Below are 21,173 nucleotides of genomic sequence, written 5' to 3' on the forward strand. Positions count from 1 at the left end.
ATCTGTTTTGGAGATCAGTTTACTAAAAGAGCTGATGATTTGTCAGTTATTTTGCTCCTAACTTTGTTGTATAGTCCTGTTCACTCTTTCATGTGAATGAATTGAATGTTTTTTTTGTTTTTTTTTTTTTAATGAAAGCTGAAATTTCAGTTGGCTTTTTTCCTATTTAAGTAAAATTATTGCTAGTTAAAGCAGAGGTTTGAAGAAACTTGATCAGATTGTCTGTAGTTTTGATTTTTAATGTCATGCTTTACATTTGCTTGAAATCACACAGTCTTGACATGTAATGTAGTTAACCTCTTTTGTGTGAGCTGGAAGTAGTGATGTATTACACTGGAATAGTTGTGTTCAAAAAGCAGTGCCTTTACAGATCTTACAAATCTGCTGCTGCCTATAAATCATGCTTATCATTATGCATATCAAGAAAATATTTATGGCCCAGTGGTAATTCCTTGAAAAGACTGACTCGTTAACTTAAGTACAATGCTTATGGCAGTTTTATTGTTTATAATTCTTTGACCTGTTTTTCTGACCATCTGGGACAGCAAGAAATTGCTGACATTATATACATATTGCAGATAATAAGTAGAATCTAGCTATTTTTTTGTTCGTAAGAGTATTATACAGAATTAAAGTAAATGAACTCTTTAAAATGGTGGAACAGCATTTTATAGGCAGTAGTCTAGGGTTAAATTTTGCAAATCTGTGTCAATAAGGTTATGAGTATAGAGCAACTGAATTGGCCTCAGTCCTTAGAATTGTTAAGCTGATACTATGCTAGTAGATAGAAAATTACTTGAAGTCTGTGTTGCATATTATATTTAGTCTTGTAGAAAAATAGTTCCAACTCTAGAAGAGGTACAAACTGATGATTTTAAATAAAATCCTCACTGGTGTTGATCAGTGGTGCAGAAAATGAAAGCTGTGAATGATGGTGCACTGCTTTTAATAGGGCCTTGACTTTTAATGGGGGTCCTGCTGACTGCCGTACCTGATTTTGCTTGTCTAAGACAAGATCATCTTGTGCTGATATACTGTTTTGTTAAGCTCTGCAGATGATTGGTATTGATGTATTGTTGGCCAAGTGGGTTTGGGAGTAATAAAGCCTTCTTAGCCTCCTTTTCATGCTAAATACATGCCTGCTTTAAACCTTTTATGAGATTATGATTGCTTGAGTTGGATGACATTTGTATTGTTCTTTAGAAGACAGAAATTGATTTACTTTGTGATTCTTAAATAATTTTCTTCAGTCATTGAAGTATGTAAGTTACATAAGCCAAATACTAATTTTTATATTTTAATCCTGCTTTTGGAGGGGGATTTTTTCCAAGTCATACACAGGTGGTTGCTGCTTAATTGTAGGGTTCTGTACCTCAACTCTGAAAAAAAGGAAAAAAAAAATATCTGTAAGAACTGCCTCTTAGTTTTCCAAATTTTGTAAGAGTTACATATCTCTTAGTATTTTTCTTTCATGTCATACTAATCAAGATTCTTTTTTGAAGTTGATGTAGTTTCAAAGCAAATAAAGTTATCTTGTTTTCTAGGAAGCAGATGGATACCTTTTGATAATCTAAAGAGTAAGGTGTAATGTTGGGTTGACCAAGACATGCAGAAACTACCTTAGCAGGGAAGTATAGAGAATGGCTTGCAGACTGTAAGTTTTAATTACAGCTTTAACTGAGGCAGGTGCATTGTGACTTTCTGTCATCTTAGACAAAAATGCTGTTTATGGCATATAGGTGCGACTTAAATGTATTCGTTCTGTGTTGTTTACTCTAAAAGTTGGTCATTTGAAAAGTAAATAAATCTCCTCAGATTCTGATACACAAATGTTATTTCCCATTTCTCAGTTAATGGCGAGTCATCCGCCTCTGCACCAGAAGCTGGTAATTCTTCTGTCTCTGAGGCTCAGATAGGTTCAGTTGAAGCTCCCATGTCTTCAGATTGCACTAACACTACAGCAGAACCTCAGTCAACAATAGAAGCAACTAGTTGTTCTGAAAGCCACACTTCTGCATTACCTGTTGTGTCTGCTGGACTAGAACCTACAGCTGCAACAGACTGTACTCAACCTAATGCTAGAAACAGTATAGCAGCAGAAGCAGCAAAACCAAGGGAATCCTCCTCCACCTCAAGTGCATCTGCAGAACCTGTAAGACAGCAGCCTGGTAATACCAGTACAGAACCTTTGCCACCAGGGTATGTGGGCTTGATTTTAATGCTATAATGAAGTTTTGTCTGAACATACATATAAAGAAACAGATATTTAACTCTATACTGGGATTGTCAAATGTGGGTCAGTTGGCTATGACGGGGTTATTTGATCTATAATGGGGTTTGTACTGCTACTGTAACTGGCTAGTAGCTCTCGTCCCAGAAAGTAACAAATGATAACTGATTTGCTGAGATGGTATTGTGATCTAAATAGACAAACTCTTGGGCATTATGGACATGAAGACTTTTCATTTGATATATTCAAACTTATTTGGGTCATAATTTGTTACTCCTTTGGTTCTTAAACTATGACAATGTAGTAGGGATCAAAATACAGAGACGTGAAAATTAATAAAATAGTCTAGAAAAACTTGTAGGTTCTTTCTGTGTAACAATGAGATCAGTAATGTTATAGATAAAAATACAGATTTGAGGTGTATGTATGTGCTCAGAATAGCTAGAAGCTTTTAATTCTACTAGACTGTTAGAAACTACTTCTGTAGTCCTAAACCTTAAATGCAAAATTAAAGATGTGTTTAGACATTAAATGAAAATATAGTACATACTTAAATATATATATATAGATCTTAAATTTTTCTTATAGATGCTTTCATGTTTGAGTGAAAAGATGTCTTCAGTAACTAATTGGAAATACTGACATTTCTGTAGTATTCTAAATACTAACTGTTTTAGCATTTTCTGAACACAGAAATTGTTTCTTAACCTGAAGTGTATATACACCTTGTGTCACTGTAGCTGATCTTACAGAGAGCCAGGCTTGTACCTGTTCACTCTGAAGGAGGTTCAGTAAGTTCTTAGTGATGCTTCACTTGAGTTTCTGCAGTTGCATAAACATGAAAACAAGCATCTACAAAGATGGAAATATTGTATATATATTGTTGGGGAAGAGTTACAAAGTTTTTAATAATTTTCAGGTGCTTTGACAATGGAAGCTTTTTATAGGCGGGAATTCCTCTTGTCATCTCCCCTCCACACACTTTTTTTTTTTTTTTAAATTAGTTAATTACATGCTTTCCCACTGGGGACAGGGTCATGAGTTCCAGGCGTAGTGCACACTATGGCCAAATGCATTTCTTCGTCACTCCTCCCTATCATGTTTCTGTGTTGTTGTTTTGTTTGTGGTGTCCTGCCCCTCCACCCCCCATCACCCCCCAAATCTAGTTGACTCTCCATTATGTTTAGCCCTAGTAACTCTGTAACATGCTGCTGCTCCACCTGTCTTACCTTCTTGTAATCTTAGCATTTAACCTCTTGAATTGCAGAAAACATTTTGTAGGAGTTTTATAGGGTACTCTGTAAGAGTGAGGAAATACACATCAAATCCTGTGAGTAGCAGACAAAGGTGTTCTGCCTATGTTTTTAGGAGCCAACTACATAATGTACATAAGAAAACCAAACATATATATATATAATGCAAGCAAGGACTTCAGCTTTTCATCTAACATTTATCCTGGCTTCCTCTCCCATTTATAAATGCTTTTATTGCATTATGGCAATTCTCAGCAGCATGAAGCTTCAGTTGTTTATAATGTTTAGTCCTTTCTCCATCTTCAATGTAATTTTGCTTTGTAACCAAAACTGAAGAAATAAACCCTAGGGATATCAGATGGAGAATTTACCAGGATAGGAAATAGAAACACAGGAAGACCATCTCATAACGCACATTTCAGGTTCACTCTGAAAGATCCTGTTTGTTGGATACAGGGAACAGTGCTTCAAAATGTAAACTCCCTCTTTTTTTTGAGAGGTATGTACTTTGAAATGAAAGAATGCATCTCTAAGCACTTTTTGAATGAGGTTGTTTCAGCATCTGAACCTTGAGCAGATAATTAATTAGCTTTGTTTTCACGTATCTTAAATAGAATTTGAAAATGCTTGTGAATATTGATCTGTGCTCATTTTATGTACCAAGTCCCTTAAAGAAATCTTTATGGTGGTACCAGTTCAAGTAGGAAGTAACTGATACGTATTTTAGTGTGAGTTTTCTTTTGTGTTTTAGAACGAGTTTTGGATCGTAGTATTTTCATTCAATACCAAAGTACTTTTTTGGCATAGTGGGAAATAAGTCCTAAGGAAGCATTTTCTTACTTATCTTGACTTACATGAAAGTCTTTTTGTCTTGAAGGTGGGAGCAAAGAAAGGATCCTCATGGTAGAACCTATTATGTTGATCACAACACACGAACTACAACATGGGAAAGACCACAGCCTTTACCTCCTGGGTAGTGTAGACTTTTTTGATTTAAACATGATAAAGGTACTATATTTTGTTTGTTTGTTTGGTGCAGGAAAAATACCATCTTTTATAAGCAGCTTATCGAAGCTGTATTATACGTCATATATTAAGAAATTCTAGCTTTCAGTTAATTTAGAATTATATTAATTGCAGCTATTGTTGTAGAAATGTTGGTACTCTGTATGTCACTTGTTCTGACCACTTGTTCAAATACAGCTAATAAATTATTTTGTTCTTCCTTTAAAATTTAAGCATTAAATAATGCACATTTGACCACCTTTATTTAGGTGGCACCACTAGGTGTAGTGCACTGGTTCCAAACCTCAGATTTCCAGGCAAAGTGTTTTCTGTGAAACATGCCAACATTGCTTATGGTCACAGGAATCTACAAAGTTAAAAATGAGGTGACAGAGAGCTGAGCATGCTATTGCTTGAAGTCTGTGTTTGCTCAATGTGGTTGTCCTTCTACCAGTAAAGCTGGCGAGTACTTTTGTGTACTTTAGAAATTAAATTCATGCCTGTGACTCCAGTACTTCATTCAACTACTGTCTAGGAATGTAGCATAAAGAGAAAATCAGTTATGTAATATTACTGAAAAATTTAGCTGTTCACATTTGTGTTTCTTGAAAGCTGGGAAAGAAGAGTTGATGATCGTGGGAGAGTTTATTATGTGGACCACAACACCAGAACAACAACGTGGCAGCGACCAACAATGGAATCAGTCAGGAATTTTGAGCAATGGCAATCTCAACGGAATCAACTGCAGGGAGCTATGCAACAATTTAACCAACGATACCTCTATTCGGTAACTTTTACATAAATGATTATGAAATAAATGAATAGAGAGGTATAGGTATACTTTTTGTTCTCTAACTTTTTCTAAAGTGGTTTTATAACTATTCGACCATATGTGTTAACAAGACGTTTGGCATCAGTAATTTAGATTCTGATTCTGTTTAAAAATGTCAACAAAAATCATCCTTTAAGGCAAAAAGTACTCCCTTCTGAGTCTGTTCCCTAACCTAAGCCTTGTGTAGTGCATGGTACTTAAGACTTTTAATGACAGTAGTAAAAGGTAAAACTAAAGCATTCACTTAACTGAAAAGGAACGTAAAAGCTGAGTTATGGGCATTTTGAACATTAAATAGCCTCAAAACTGTTTTAGTGATTAGGAGTCATTCATTAGTACAGGTGGCAATTCTTTTACTTTGAGCTCATTTTGTAGCTTATGAACCGGGTTCAGCTTTGGAATTTCCTACATGGTTTTCCATTTCTCTCAGATAGTTGCTCGCTTACTTCTGCCTGAAGAAAACATCATGAGTAGCTTCAAGTAAGATATTTCTTGAGACAGATTTTTCCGTCTGTTCTGGATAAATAGGATAATTGCTTTTTCAGAGTTAAGAATGATGGTGCCTGCATGTCACTGTCACTCTAAACAGTCCCATTTAAGAATTGTGCTTGGTCTCTTAAAAAAGATCCAATCCCAGAGACTTTGTAAGTGGTACGTAGCAAAGCTGGAGTGTTTTAAAGAAGAAACCATTGAAGTACAAGTCTGAAACAGCTTCATTGGACTGGGACTCTATGCATCCACAGACCTAACTTTGCTTTGAATTTGTTGAACTTTATTCAGGTACCCCTCTGAAATAAAGGATGCTGCAGTATTCTTACATTTAACAGTTCTCAGGCTCATTATCTAATTATACATTATATCTCATCACTGGCAATAGCAGAAACATGCATCACCACTAATTTTCTTAACTTCTGGAGCTGTGCATCAAAGTAGATTTATCTTACGCAGTTAGGGAAAGACAGAATGGTTGAGGGAAGGGACCTCTGGAAGTCATCTGGTCCAACCCTCCAACCCCCCTGCTCAAGCAGGGCCACCTAGAGCTGGTTGCCCAGGACCATATCCAGATGGATGGAGACTCCACAACCTCCCTGGGCAATGTGTGCCAGTGCTCGGTCACCCTCACAGAGAAAAAGTGTTTCCTGATGTTCAGAGGGAGCCACCTGTGTTTCAGTTTGTGCCCATTGCCTCTGATCCTGTCACTAGGTACCACTGGAAAGAGCCTGTCTCCATCCTTTTTGCACTCTCCCTTCAGGTATTTATATACACTGGTATCTTTTAATGCAAATCCAAGAATTACAGATGAAACATAGCAAGCCAAGAACTCTCCCTGAGCAACTTCCTGTACTTGTGTACTACTTTGATCAGTTGCTTAAACATCTGAGAAAACTCTCACTTTTCCTGATTCTAAGATTTATTTTGTTTTGAGCTAGATTTAGTCTCTCAGGGAACAAAACATTTGTTTAGTACAATTACTTTCCTTTCTTCATTTAACGATAATTCTTACTGAAAACCACAGACTAATTTCTTAAAATGTCCCATCTGACCTTAGAATCATTAAATTAGGATTTGTTTGTGAGACAGAATATGCTTGAAGGAAGAGAAAAGATAACTCAATTGTTTGTGTTTCTTTAGAATTCTGTTTTCTAAGTAGTGTATCAGTTGTATACCTAGGACTCATATTTTATTTGGGGAAAAATTGAAATTATATTGAAAAAAGTGTGAATGCCTTTTTTTTTTTTTTTTTTTTTTTTTTTAACTTTAGTGCTGCTGTATACTCTTCTTCTAGAATTGTTTAGTATTGTTAAGGTCAAACTACAGCTAACTGTTCTTCCACTGGTGACATACCAGGACTCTGCCTATATAACAGTTTATAAGTGAGATTGTAATTTATTTTTTGGGAAAAAGTGAATTAATACTTTTAATGAATAAGAGAATGTTTCAGTTACCTTGAATGGTCAAAGCCAAACTATGTGAAGGAAGAAAAATAGGTTACAGTTATTTTATGTCTATTTTTACCTGGGCTAATATATTCAACTCCTTCTGGTATGGAATCTGGCTCATCCCATGCCACTGCTTAGTGTTCCAGTGTGTTCTGTTAAATATACATTAGCCAGCAGCCACACATAAATCCTTGGACCCATTAAGAAGATTGGAAATCTCTGAATCGTGCCACCATTCAGTTCTTTGGCAGACAGCATTTTCTGTTGTGTGCTATTCTTTTTATACTCTGCATGGGGAAGTCTTTGGTTACAGGGTCATTGTGACTGTATAGTTTCCAAAAGCAGAAAAGGCTAACTGCATTTGCTGCTGAGGTAGTGATAGTTCTCTGTTCACATCTAGTAGCTGGTGGCCAGAACAAAGAGGCAGCTTGATTTTGAGGGTAACTATTGCATTTTCTTCTGATCCTTCCTCTTTTTCTGTTTCACAGTAAAAATATCATAGCTTTTTTTTTCCTGGATTTGCTGTTGTAAACTCTTAAGTAGATTTCAGATTTTTGGATGGCAAATGCTATATAAAGCAATATTAGTAGCAAGGTGATCCTTAAGATACTCTTTGGAAAATGTAGATTAGTTCCCATATATCAAAATTACACTCTGTGCAAAAAAAAAAAAGAATTTTAGTGTCAAAAAAATTTTAGGGGTGGATGCTTTTAGTTATAAATCAAAGCATGGATCCTGTAGTGTGGGGGATTTCTGCCTTTTATGTTTTATTTTTCCCATGCTTTGTATTCTTGGGAGCGACTGGGGGTCTTCTGTGAGGTTACAGTATATTATGTTATGAGCTTAGCAGGGTTTTATGTAATAATTTGATCTGGTTTTTTTACTTATTTTTTCCTTTTAACCTTACTGTGTGTTGGTATAATTTTAACCATCCACATATTTTAATGAATGCAGCTGCATTTGCAAAGAATGACAAAGTCTGAAAATAGCCAAACATCCAGGGAAGACATCGTGTATTGAGGAAGCAAAAACTCCTGTGTTGGCAGTAATCACTGTGCTTGGAAATGTTTATTATGGTAAAGCATGTTCTTAAGCAAGAACATTGTGCTTATCTGCTTATACATGCTTACGCAAAACTTCTATGAACTTTGCATCTTTAAGACCACTGACTCTCTCAAGTTTGCTGTAAGAAGGGAAAGGGAGGGTACATTGGGTTGGAAACAGTGGAGGCAAGCGCACAGATCATATCATTGTCATATAATCTATGTTTCTTCACAAAAACAGACTAAAAATGGCATGATGTTTTTTCAGAATGGATAGTCTTCAGAAATAGTGGTAATCTTAAAACACATTAAGGAAAAAAATATGAATAATATTTGGCCTAACTGAATGTCCTCTTGTTTTTAAATAGGCTTCAATGTTATCAGCAGAAAATGATCCACTTGGGCCTTTACCACCAGGTTGGGGTAAGTTAATTAGCTGTTGATTTCAGGAAGTGACAGTTACAGAAAACTGGAATACAATTGTTGTATAGTGGGTTTTTTCTTTTTTTCCCCTAGAAAGGAGAGTGGATTCAAATGATAGGGTGTATTTTGTAAATCATAACACAAAGACAACACAGTGGGAAGACCCTCGAACTCAAGGGTAGGTGTGTACATTGACTGTGCAGATATAAAGATCTTGCTTAATTCTTATATGTCATGATGTGGGGGAAAAAGTACTGTCTGCAATTTCTTCTGCAGTTTACAAAATGAGGACCCTCTTCCAGAGGGCTGGGAAATCAGATATACCAGAGAAGGTGTCAGATACTTTGTTGACCATAATACAAGAACCACCACCTTCAATGACCCTCGTACTGGGAAATCTTCTGTGTAAGTGAGAAATCAAATATATTTTTTGACTTTATACCTTTTTATAGTTTAATAATGAAATCTTCTCATACTAGAAAACAATCTATACTTTTAGCTGGAATTGAGCACTAAATTTTGAACAAACTGTTGTTCTGTAAATTTAATCTATTTTTAAGCTTTCATTGTCAGATTATCTATGACACACCTTGCTGTATTGCTTTAAGGTTCAATAGTTTTTATACACTTTTCAAATACCAAGATTGTAATTATTTTATAAACAGAGAAGGGAAGTGAGGTAAGCTTGAATATTGAACTAATGTAACTGATAGTTAAATTTTTAAAGAAACAGCAAATGGTTGTAATGAGTATTGTTTGTAATTGTACACCTTCTAGCAACATTAATGTCTAAACAAAGTAGTTCTAAGTACTTCTTAAAAATTTTACATGCAAAACTTTTTAAAAATAGTTTAGTCAGAAGTATTGACCCAACCTATGGTGACTGTCTTAATGTCTTTTATATAGGGAAGGGTTTACTTCTGATGACATGATGATGACCTTTCATTCAAAGAGCCTATAGAGTATTGTACTAGAAATTCCTTTGTAGTTCCACAAGCAGCTGAATTTATGAAGCCTAATTTAGCAGTCTTTCTCTCAGTGAAGACAATAAATTAGATGTCTCCACTCTAGCTGACTTGTAATTTTTACAAGATTAACAGGGATTTGAAGTCCTCTAGATCTGTACCTTTCTTTCAAATTTGGTAAATTGACTAGCATCTTAAACGAAGGAAAAAGGCGGGGGTGTGGAAAGGAAGACTGACCAAACCATCAACAGCATTTTGTTTCTGTTCATATCTTACGATATAATGATTTTTGTGTATTTTTGAAATCTACATGCTGTTGTTTAGCATTGATATTACTGTTTGATGTCTGTATGGTTAATGTATCTCAAATTTATTGCCTTACAGAAATAAAGGGCCACAGATTGCTTATGAGCGTAGCTTTAGGTGGAAACTTGCTCATTTCCGTTACTTGTGTCAGGTACTGATTACGTAATTACTTACTTTTTGAAACTAATTGAATTTACATTTATATGTGCTGCCTTTTAACGTTATTGCCTTATGATTACAGTCCAATGCACTGCCAAGTCATGTGAAAATCAATGTATCCAGACAGACTTTGTTTGAGGATTCCTTCCAGCAAGTAAGCCTGCAAAGATTGTTGTGTTTATTTATCAAGACAAAGCATAAGAACAAAAATGGCCATAGCCAGTTCAGACTAATGGTCCTTCAGGCACAATAATCTTCTTCTGGTATTAGCCAAAGGGGTATTCTTAGGGAAGACAGTAAGAACAGAAGCAATGTATATAATACTCGTACCAAATGATCTTTCAGCTCCCAAGTGTTTACAGTTGAAATGCTTCTTGAGCTTGATGTGGTTTCTGGGTATTTTAATAATCCTCAAGAGAATTCTCTTCTGTGAGCTTGTCTGTGCTCCTCTTGTGAACTTTTTGCATCTACAGCATCCTGTGGTAAAGAGTTCCATAGCTTAACCACATTACATACCATATTAACCACACTGGATTTGCTTTTCTGATTCTTGTGTGTGGTTATATACATTACAAAATGTTGTTTTCTCCAATTAAAACTGGTGTCCTGCTTTGTCCTTCAAATGTTGAATCTGTGTAATTGAAGCTTACAGTTCTTGAGCTCTTACAGTCTGCAGCCAATGTTTGTTCCTTCCTTCTTTCTCTCTAACAATGAAAATTCATGCAGCTGTCACCACATCAAAACCTCTTGGGAGGGATTCTCTATAAGTAAAAAGTATGTTATTAATGAAAGTATATTACACTTATTTTGGATTAAATTAAGTGATTTGCATAAAACCAAAAATCTGTAATGTATCAGATGAAATGTCTTTTTGCCTATTTTCCTTTAATGATAATGAATGCTTTAGGAAGAGTATAAGAATAGGGCAACCATATAGTGATACTTTCCAGATACACTCTCCCACTTGCTAGCAGTCTGCTGCTGAAGGATTTTAAGTCCAAGTTGGTATTTTTATGTGGAGTTCATTGGTTGCAGGTTCTATGAGATGGTCTAATTACTTGTCAAAGCTGTGTAAACATTTGACATATACAGCATTTCTGTATCAATTAAATAAAGATATTATTACTCAGAGTAAGAAGGAGCGATTGTATTGACAATGCATAATTTATAACTTATTACAATTTTTCATTTTTTTGATAGATTATGGCATTAAAACCCTATGATTTGAGGAGAAGATTATATGTTATATTCAGAGGAGAAGAAGGATTGGATTATGGTGGCTTGGCAAGGTAAAAGAAAATTTGTTTAAAATAGTTGTTTTGTTTTTTTTTAATAGCACTCCAACCTTGATTTCTAATATTCTGTTGGCAAAGAAACTGCTTGCTTTTGCAGTCTGACCCTGGTTACCTTTTTAGCTCCCTTTAATGTATTAAGGAGGTGGAACTGGCAGCACTGGCTATTATGGGTTATAACCTTGCATTAGTAAAACTGGGATCTCAGTTGTTCAGTTCTTTGACAATGATTGACGTTTAAATTGGAATTTTTTTATGCCAGTTAATTGCTCTAGACCAAGTTATTTCAGAAACTTTCTATCAGAAAGTTCCACTTTACTGGAAGTGGCGCCTGTGGAAAAATAAACTGGTTTGCTTATTTGGAAAAAAACAAGCGAACACCAGATTGAGGCTGATATAAACAGAAAGGACATAAACAAGAGGAGAGTAGTGCAGGCACGAAGTAACAGCCGACGAACAGACTAGGTAGGCTGTGCAGGAATGCAAAACAGCTAGACTACAAGTTTTTCTAGAATCTGAAGTGGAACTTGGAGGGAAAATCTGGTAACAGGAAAACCATAGACAAAGTGTGTTTCATCTGTTGACCATATAGAAGACAACCGCTGACTACTGCTGCTGGTTACTTGACTGAAATGCTACTATTATGATGAAAATTTCAGTACCACTGCAGATTGAGGGAATTAGAAGTAGTCATAGGTGACAGAATTTTCCTTGTTTGGTTGGTTTTTTTAATGTAAAGGTGTTCTGTTTTGGTTTTGTTCTGGTTTTATGTAGCTGTGTTAAAATGAGGTTAGGTGAAAATGTGTAGTACTTCTAAGTAAGGGAGCTTGCCTCTGAAGATTGAGCTTCTTTGCATATGTGGGTGGTTATGCTTCTGAATTACAATATCTGGTAGGCTTTTGGGGGGTGAGTGCAGGGAGGAATCCAATTCTTGCTTTGTGTGGGTTTTCTTTGGCTGGTGTCCCTATCATGATGGCCCTAGGCATAGGATGGAAACCAGGAGGATTGGAGTAATCTGGTCCAGAGAAACAAAGTATTCCAAAGAAGTGATGTTAGAATAATTTAACTGAAGAGTGTTAGTCTCTTAGTAGTTAGAAAGTAGCAGAATAAATAAATATAACAAATATGTAAGTAGTATAATTTCAATAGTTTTAGGAATAAGTCTTGCCCAAGCTTTTGTATGTGAAATTGAGAAGCAGCGAGGATCTTATTGTAACTTGAGCTGAGAATTCTTAAGTGACACTGAGTAAATGTTCGTGTACTGACTTGCTAATGTAATGCTGCATTAATACAAATATAGAAAGCTGATGCACCTGATTTATCACCTGTTTCTCAGGAGGCTAAACTCAGTGTTTCCTCCAGATTTTTACCTTGCGTTTAGGAGGACCAATCTGACACTATGTCCTATGGCTAGTTCTAGCTGTTGACATGAAAAATTCATTGCTTCTGCAAACTTCTTGTTGATGACTGATTACTTTGATTCTTCCTTTGTTAACTGGCTTTGATCTAATTTAAATGCCTATTAAATTTGATGCTTCTATGCAGAGTTAATATAATTGTCTCAGTATAAAACTTGCATAGAATGCTGTACAACATTCTTGTGCTTATTAAAAGAAACACAGAACCCCTTTAGGGTTATCGTATCCTGGCTGCCTTTCTCTGTTTACTCTTTCTGCTTGGCCTTTGGATTTGAAGCGTATTGTAGCGAATCACGATCCATGACTTGAGTTTCATAGAACTTTTAGGAGAAACATGCCAGCAAACCTCTCATTTCTATTCCCTGATCTCAGGTAAATATAGGGATAGAAAAGATGCCTGTTAAATATGACAGCTGAAAGGCAGTCAGGGTGGAATTCAGTCCCTGCAGTTATTGTAGGACAGACTTTCAGCTTTTTTTGGTGGCTTTTCCCTAAGCCTGGTTGTTCAGTTCCAAGCATTTAGGGCTTGATACAAAAACTCCTGAGTATATATGACTGCTTCTGAGGTCTCTGATTATATGCAAATACTATAAAGCAAAAAATATTCTAAAAATCAGGTATCCTAACACTGAAATACCAGATTCTATTATTATTTCAGGTCTGCTACATTGGCAGCTATGAAGGTGATGAATAACATCTATTAGTTAAACCTCAGCAAAAATATGTATTCACACTGTTGTGTCCTGTGGGCTTAACTGATGCATGGTAATTTGTTAAACCACAGTAACTCAGTGTGTGTTCTGCTGTCAGATTGGGAAAGCAAATAAGGTGTGCTGTGGTTTGGGTTTTTTTGTTTTGTTTTGTTTTACCTAGGTTGTTTATAATAAGCACTGCCCGTGGAATAATCTGTAATTTTTTTGAATAAAGATTTGAGTTGTATGCAGTAAAGCAGGCATGAGGAGGATAAATACTGTGTGTACTGGTTGAGGCAAGGACTCTGCAGGCAAAAATGTTACTAATATGCAGCTAAAGCCTGTGCTATGAGGGTGTGTTCAAGGTGACAGTCTTAATAATTTCTAAACTTTGGAAACCATGACTTTCTAACATTATCATTTTTAATGAATTTTTTTATATTTAAGAAAGTATGTAATGCCATATATTATTCTGTGATTCTAATACAACACTGTTTATATTATTTTTCTAAGTTTGCATATATTTTGACCATTTTGCTAGTTACCTAAGGGGAATGGTGATAAACATCTGTATCTGATGGTTTTTATGTGTATACATGTTTTTTTTCCTTAGAGAATGGTTTTTCTTGCTTTCCCATGAAGTACTGAACCCTATGTACTGCCTATTTGAATATGCTGGCAAGAGCAACTATTGCCTGCAGATAAATCCAGCATCAACAATCAATCCTGACCATCTTTCATATTTCTGTTTCATTGGGCGCTTTATTGCCATGGTAGGTTAGATTTTTAAGGTTTTATTATTTGCTGTAGCTATACATTTATTCCTGAACAGTATTTGTTTTTACAGTTATTAAAGGTTATATTAATCTCTTAGAAATGGAAGATTAAGGCATGTAAGGTTATTGAGCCAAAATATTCCCTGAGAGCTAAAGTCTCTTATACACTCAAGTTTCCTGGGATAGTGATGAAAGTTAATGACATTCAATATAATATTTTATTTTTATCAATTGGATGTGTGTACTTCATGCAAATCGCTGTTTGATTGAGTGTCTGAATACTGATGCTCTGAAAAATGTGAGTAGTATTTTCTGAAAAAGGCTCCTCGGTTACACTTGGTATACCTTAACTGTATTAAAAAAAAAGAGTTAGAAATGTTTTTCAGAACACTGAGCCTTAATTTAAACGTACATACTTTGATACAAAGGTCAGATACTGAGGAGAGCAGAAGCTGGCAGGGAGATGATTCTCTGCCATCAGGTTTCTCTTAAACTAAAAGCTGACGAGGCACGTTGTATCATTTCTTCTTCTGGTATCACTGAGTCAGTTTTCTATAGTGGACTCCTGCTCTGTCACATTTCTTTCCTTCCATGTAGTGATACAGTCATCTTTCCACATAATCATCATGATGTCTACAGGTAGTCCTCAGCAACATCCCTGAACATGGTGAATAGTGAAACCAAAAAGAGTAGATAAAAGTGCATTTTCAGATTGAAAAGACTGTCGTCTTCCCCTGTTGTTCAGGCTTCTTGTATGAAATTAGAATAAATACAAGCAAAGTGTAATGTAAATGGAAAAATACTTTCAGACTTAAAATAAGTTAGGTTTGGGGGGGGTTCTTGGTTTTGCTTTTATTATAGAAGCTTCTTGAGAAACAAATTTGTTCAGTTTTGATGATAACATCTCTGATTTCGAGGATTTTATGGCCAAGTTCCCCATTTCTGTGCTGTCATGAAAATTTATTTCATTGGGTTAACACTTTCAGGCTGCCAACTTTTTTCTTTCTTTTAGAATCCTCAGCAAGGTATAAGGCCATTTAGCAGGAAGAAGTGATAAAGCCAACTAGGTGCTAGAGCCAAATTCTGTTTCTTTTGGTCGGTGATTTTTGATCTTGCACATAAAATAAATCCAAAATTGAAATGTTAACTTTAGGAAAACTACTTCATAAAATACAGATCATAGAAGAGGACTTAATTATAAGTATTTAATGTAATTAGAAGACAAGCCTTTCTTTCCTGAAGTATTTTTGTATTTTTATTTTAAATTCTCTAAGGTGGGGTGTGGAGAGAGACCTGTGTAATGGTGCTTAACGTGGTCAGTTGCAAGTTGAGTATAGTCATGGTTTATAATGGATGGTACTTCCTGCAGTACTTCCTGGGATACCCTCCAGTGGCTTAAAATAGCTTAGGTACTAATGTAAGTGGGAATCATTTTAAGGAGTCTAGATAGGCTTTTTAAGTGCAGTTGTAGTTTCTGTCCTTCTCACAGTTCTAAAACAGGTGTGATTTTCAGATCATAAAGACTTCAGTACTGAAATAACCACAGATGTTTTTGGCTGAAAGGGAGTTGAACATAAATAATACACATCTTATTCTGTAACAAAAAGCTGTTAAATGAGGTTGGCTGAGGCAACTTTTATATTTTGCTGTAAGATTATCATAGACATTAAATGAGATGATTTAAGAGTTGACTTTTGCAAAAAGCAGGAAATAGAATGGCTGGATGCTGCACTTGACATTTAGTTTTTCTGTTTTTCAGCTTGCTCTCCAATAAGACGTATAGACTAGTTTAAAGATAAATACACAACCAAACAAATAAATATATAAATAAAGGCCTCTGAGAGAACCTTTTTAAGCTCTCCTAAAGAAGAAGAAAATGCATGCTAGAGTAAGCCTTAGGGGGGAAATTAGAAGGTGGGGAAAAAAGATGGAGCATTGCCTTTTTCTAGAGGAAATGGGCCGTTACATTGGCTCTTTTGCTTATAAAATTTCAGCTGTAAGGAAAGACAAGCAATGAATGCCACATGTGGCCTATGTTTACATGATGTTTTTTAAAGGGGTGTTTTAGTGAAGAAAATGTACTTGGTAAGGATGAGGGAAAAAATATTTTTCATAGTTACAGCTGTGCTGTTAGCTCTCAGATGCACTGAGTCAGTATGGAGGTTAACACTGTGTGTGTGTGTGTGTGTGTGTAATGCTATGCTTCAGTACTAGAAATTAGCTTACACCCTTTGTGTATGCATGGTGAGATAAGTGTGACCATGTTTTGGTTTTTTTTTTCAATTTCATTTTGCAGTAGAAGGGAGAACCTCATTTCTCAGTTCTGTTACTCACCTGTAAAAAAACTGATTCCCAAAGCTCTTTTTGAAGCAGTCTGTGATTGCATTGTGTAAAGGATGATTTTGCAGGATGTATGTATGTAGTAAAAAATGGCAGTAGTACTCAAGTAGGATCAAATAACCCTTGGCATATATACCTATCCACATAATATGGAGGAAACTTAGTTAATTTTCTCTTTTAATAGACTTCATCCTTTTATGATAAGGTTTTTTTAATGAAAGAATTTCTAAATTGTAATGATAACTTATGCGTGGATAAATTTTGTCAATTAATCGTTTTTTTTCTTCCCATTTAATGTAATGTTTTGTTCTTTTTAAATACCAAGCTGCTACTGCTACTTGGTGCTTTGTATTATTTGAAGGAGAAAGGAAAAAAAAAAGAACTCAAGTCCAGAATACTTCAATAATTCAGCAGTTCAGTAAAAGCTAAACAGACTTTTTTCTATTCAACAGGCATTGTTTCATGGGAAATTTATTGACACTGGTTTTTCTCTGCCTTTCTACAAACGAATGCTGAGCAAAAAACTTACCATTAAGGACCTAGAATCTATTGATACTGAATTTTACAACTCCCTAATTTGGATAAGGTTTGTAGATTATTTTTTGTGTGTGTGTTGATGTTTTATGGATTTTTTTTCATGTATACAGCATTCATTGTGCCTTTTTTTTTTTCATTCAGGGATAATAACATCGAAGAGTGTAACTTGGAAATGTACTTTTGTGTGGATATGGAGCTCTTAGGAAAAGTAACCTCACATGAGCTGAAATCAGGAGGTTCAAATATCTTGGTAACTGAGGAGAACAAAGAAGAATATATTGGGTAGGAAGGTGTAGATGTTGAAAAAAAGTGTTCCATATTTATTTTGTTGCTCTAGTCTTTTTTGACACAGTATGTGATTTTTTTTTTCCTATTACTATGTAATTCTTGGGTCTATTATTGAAATGGTATCTTGGTACACATGATCTTTTGATACACTTTGATCTCTCCTATTCCCCTCTTCCCTCTCCTCCAACCCCCCTTCCCCCCGTCAAGAGAAAAAATAGAGAAGACCTCATAGAGAAAAGATGACCTGTCTTGTTATTACATGTACAATGAGAGAACAGGTGAAACTGAAAATGAGCAAACCTATAACTTCAGGTAACAAATCCAGCTGAAGGGAAGACATGTACTTAACAGAGGATTTCAAAATTGTTCAGAACTTTGCTGTCACTGTGGAAACTGAAATTCAGAATGGTGTGTAATGTGATGTGACTTTGAACAAAGAGAAAAAAAAGTTTGTTATGCTGCTCTTACCTGCTTCTCTCCTAATCTTATCACTGCCTTTCTTTTTCTGAACCTGTATTTCTGATCCATTTATTCAGAATGATCTCAGAAGCAGATGTACACGGATCCTTTTCTGTTATACAGTGTATGCCCAGTGCTGCACGTAAAATTTCCACTTAAATTAGCAGTCTTTAGTTTCTCCGTGAAATAGTTTCTATAGTATGTATTTGTATTTATTGGGTTTTTTTTTGTTTTGTTTTGTTTTTTATTCAGAAGTGGCTTGACCATTTTAGTTGAAACTTAAAAAACATTACCTCTTCCTCCAAATCTTAGCATAAATCAGAAGCTCAGAACAGAAATTGACTACTCTTTGTTGAAGCTGGAAATAGTCTTATGCTGGAAGTATTGAGCAACCATAGTTATAGGTATTATAAGCAACGGTATTTCTTATTATTCTCTGCCTACATGGTGTTTTTTGCTCAAGAACGGAATATTTTAAAATCGATGGAAATTTTTCTACCATTGAAACACTAGGATGATGCACTTTTTAAGCTAAATCAAATTTTGCCATAACAAAATTGTAATGCTGAAGTAGCATTATTTTCATTAAAAAGTTGCTGAATTTTGATTAGTGAAAGGTTAATAATAATAATTTTTTTTTTTAACTGGAATGGTAATCTAAGTACATCTTGCTACTTTACTGTTGTCTGAGTTTGGAGATTTGTGATAATACTAGAATGTTAAATCCCTTATAGTCTATGGAATCGTACAGTGTAAGAAAGTAAAATTGGCGGGAGTGCTACCTCATGGGAACACACACACAATCACACATGTTTGAACTTCTTCATGTTGAGTCAAAATTGATGTTTAATTTATGTTTGGTTTTTTCCATCCTAGCCTAATGGCTGAGTGGCGATTTTCTCGGGGAGTTAGAGAACAAACCAAAGCTTTTCTTGATGGTTTTAATGAAGTTGTTCCTCTACAGTGGCTACACTATTTTGATGAAAAGGAGCTGGAGGTGAGGTTTTCTGTTCAAGAGTTTTACCTTTTGCAAAGGTAATACATATGGAATGATTAAATGGATAGATCAGCTTGAAGCTTTCATCTGTGGCATGCTGCATTTGATAGCTTCTGGAACATGGAACATTCAATAATAGGAGCAGTGGGGGTAAATCATGGTGAAAAGACAGTATCTATTGAATTGGTGTGGTGTTCAGCAGTTGGGATTTTTAGATTCCCTCCCCAGTATTAAAATGTGTTTTGCAAGTTTCTATGAAAGGTTCAGAATATGAGGTCACAGATGGATCAATTAGTCCGAGAAAACTTTTCCCTCTGTGGTAGATGGGTAGAATTACCTTGTAGCAGCACAGAAGTTGATTCCGGTGTACAGTGATTGCTTAGTTTCACCTATATAGTCTAGGACAGGTTCTAGGGTTATTACGCTTAAGGACAGAAAGTTGGAGGAATCCACAAGGTTTGAAACTGGAATTTGCAGTATGTAACCCAAGGGCTGGTAACAGGAATCGCTTGCACCATGTTTACTTAACAATCAGCCTGACCTCTATGTTTGTAGCATTCGCTACATATCAAGGTGCCACGCTTAGATCACTGGTCGGCCTGGACCAGGGAAAGAGACAGATAACACACACAGCGTGAGCGCCAACTTCCGCCTTTTATTGCACAGTTAATTCCTTTTATACTAACAAGGGGAGGCGGGATTACAGGTACATCACAAGGCTGCGACTAACCCTCTAACTTTCCATGACATTGCAAGATCTTCCGAACGCCGAACCCTGCATATGTTCACTGTTGGGTTTGTCATTAGGAGCAGGGACAAAAGGCTCTGTAGTGCTATGCTTATTTATTTCTGTGAGACCTGCCAAAGTTCCCTATATATAATGAGCAGTGTTCTGAAAGCTTCTTAAGTTAAATGGGAGTTTTTCCTGAGAAAGGACTTTGATCTATCTTACAAGTTTCTGGTATGCAGGCTTTCAGACCACTTAAATACATAAACAATTTTGGAGGAGTTCTGTAAACTTAGGATAAAGGAAAATCTAACTGTGGAGTAAAACAAAAAAATTACCAGTCCTTTTTTGGAAGCAGGAACTTCCATTTTTGTTAGTGTGTCTCATACAAGATACAAAATTAACTCTTAATTTATGCGTGTAGACATGTATATTGTCAAGTAATCATTCTCTTTTCCAGGTTATGCTCTGTGGTATGCAAGAAGTTGATTTAGCAGACTGGCAGAGGAACACTGTTTATCGTCATTACACAAGGAATAGCAAGCAGATCATATGGTTCTGGCAGGTATGTTGATCAGCAAAATTTCTGACTTCTTCAGATATTTTTTTTTTTGTAACACAAATGACGTGGAGTGGAGGGGTGCCATCTGAATGAAGATTCTCATTGCTTCCTTTCTTTTTTTCTTTTCAGAGAAGGAAAGGAGGATTACTGATTCTTAGGGAGCATACTTTAGGGTGGGAAATGGCAGATAGATACCCACGTTACATTTGGATGGCTGGGTCATGAATATTTTTTCTATATCTTGTCCTTCTTATTGATTGTACAACGATAGAGTTTTTTGTTTTCTTAGCAGTGTTCTACCTTCTAAATGTTCTTGTATGTAGTACACATGTACATCTGAAATGCCACATATTATTTATGATTGTTGTCATATTAACTGTGCCAGTCTTGCACTGACTGATTATAACTCACATTTTAATTAAGCTGGCTAAGAATTATTTTCAGAAAAAACCTCCAAAAATGCTATACAGACTTCCAGTTTCTATGAATTTCCCTAGAGAGAAGTCACAGCTAGGCAGTTCCTGTCTTGTGATAAATCACCACTTTAGAGATGCTTTTAACAAAGTTCCTATAAGAAAATGATGCAAATCAATTATTTCCTAGCTTATTTATATTGTCAGTTAATGTAAGATCTGATGATATGATCTATTTTTAAGAAGCTTGGTAATGAAAGAATCTTAAACAGAAGTTCAAGTAACTTGGATATGGTTTCAACATTCATAGAACAAAAATGTTCATTTTGTCAGGTTTTTCTGAGTCAAAATTCTAGCTTATACATGCCCTGTCTTACTGAGATGTTCTCCCTTTCCCCCCTCTTTTCTTCCTCTTCCCTTTCCCAGTGAATTTCCTTACAAAGTGATGCAGCTGTTACGGATGGTGTTTTCTCTCACTGAGACTGCTACATGCAATCTTGAAATACCCAGAGCCTG

General features: G+C 35.6%; 1 protein-coding gene across 8 annotated transcripts in view; it reads left to right on the forward strand.

Moving 5' to 3' along the window:
- The window catches only part of WWP1 (WW domain containing E3 ubiquitin protein ligase 1), a 63,298-nt gene that overhangs the window by 38,249 nt on the left and 3,876 nt on the right, over positions 1 to 21,173 (forward strand). For 5 of the 8 annotated variants that reach the window (XM_075023529.1, XM_075023528.1, XM_075023527.1 and 2 more), the window contains 14 exons: positions 1,851 to 2,199; positions 4,361 to 4,456; positions 5,101 to 5,275; positions 8,672 to 8,726; positions 8,820 to 8,904; positions 9,003 to 9,131; positions 10,076 to 10,148; positions 10,239 to 10,310; positions 11,357 to 11,445; positions 14,172 to 14,331; positions 17,127 to 17,260; positions 17,353 to 17,493; positions 18,835 to 18,955; positions 20,143 to 20,247. In XM_075023529.1, coding sequence (XP_074879630.1) covers positions 1,851 to 2,199; positions 4,361 to 4,456; positions 5,101 to 5,275; positions 8,672 to 8,726; positions 8,820 to 8,904; positions 9,003 to 9,131; positions 10,076 to 10,148; positions 10,239 to 10,310; positions 11,357 to 11,445; positions 14,172 to 14,331; positions 17,127 to 17,260; positions 17,353 to 17,493; positions 18,835 to 18,955; positions 20,143 to 20,247 — 1,784 coding nt within the window. Of the gene's footprint in view, positions 1 to 1,850; positions 2,200 to 4,360; positions 4,492 to 5,100; positions 5,276 to 8,671; positions 8,727 to 8,794; positions 8,905 to 9,002; positions 9,132 to 10,075; positions 10,149 to 10,238; positions 10,311 to 11,356; positions 11,446 to 14,171; positions 14,332 to 17,126; positions 17,261 to 17,352; positions 17,494 to 18,834; positions 18,956 to 20,142; positions 20,248 to 21,173 lie in introns of those variants that run through there. The other 3 variants (XM_075023532.1, XM_075023533.1, XM_075023535.1) reach the window with 3 other exon arrangements.

The sequence above is a fragment of the Buteo buteo genome, chromosome 3 (assembly GCF_964188355.1).
Source record: "Buteo buteo chromosome 3, bButBut1.hap1.1, whole genome shotgun sequence".
In the NCBI taxonomy this organism is placed as follows: Eukaryota; Metazoa; Chordata; class Aves; order Accipitriformes; family Accipitridae; genus Buteo; species Buteo buteo.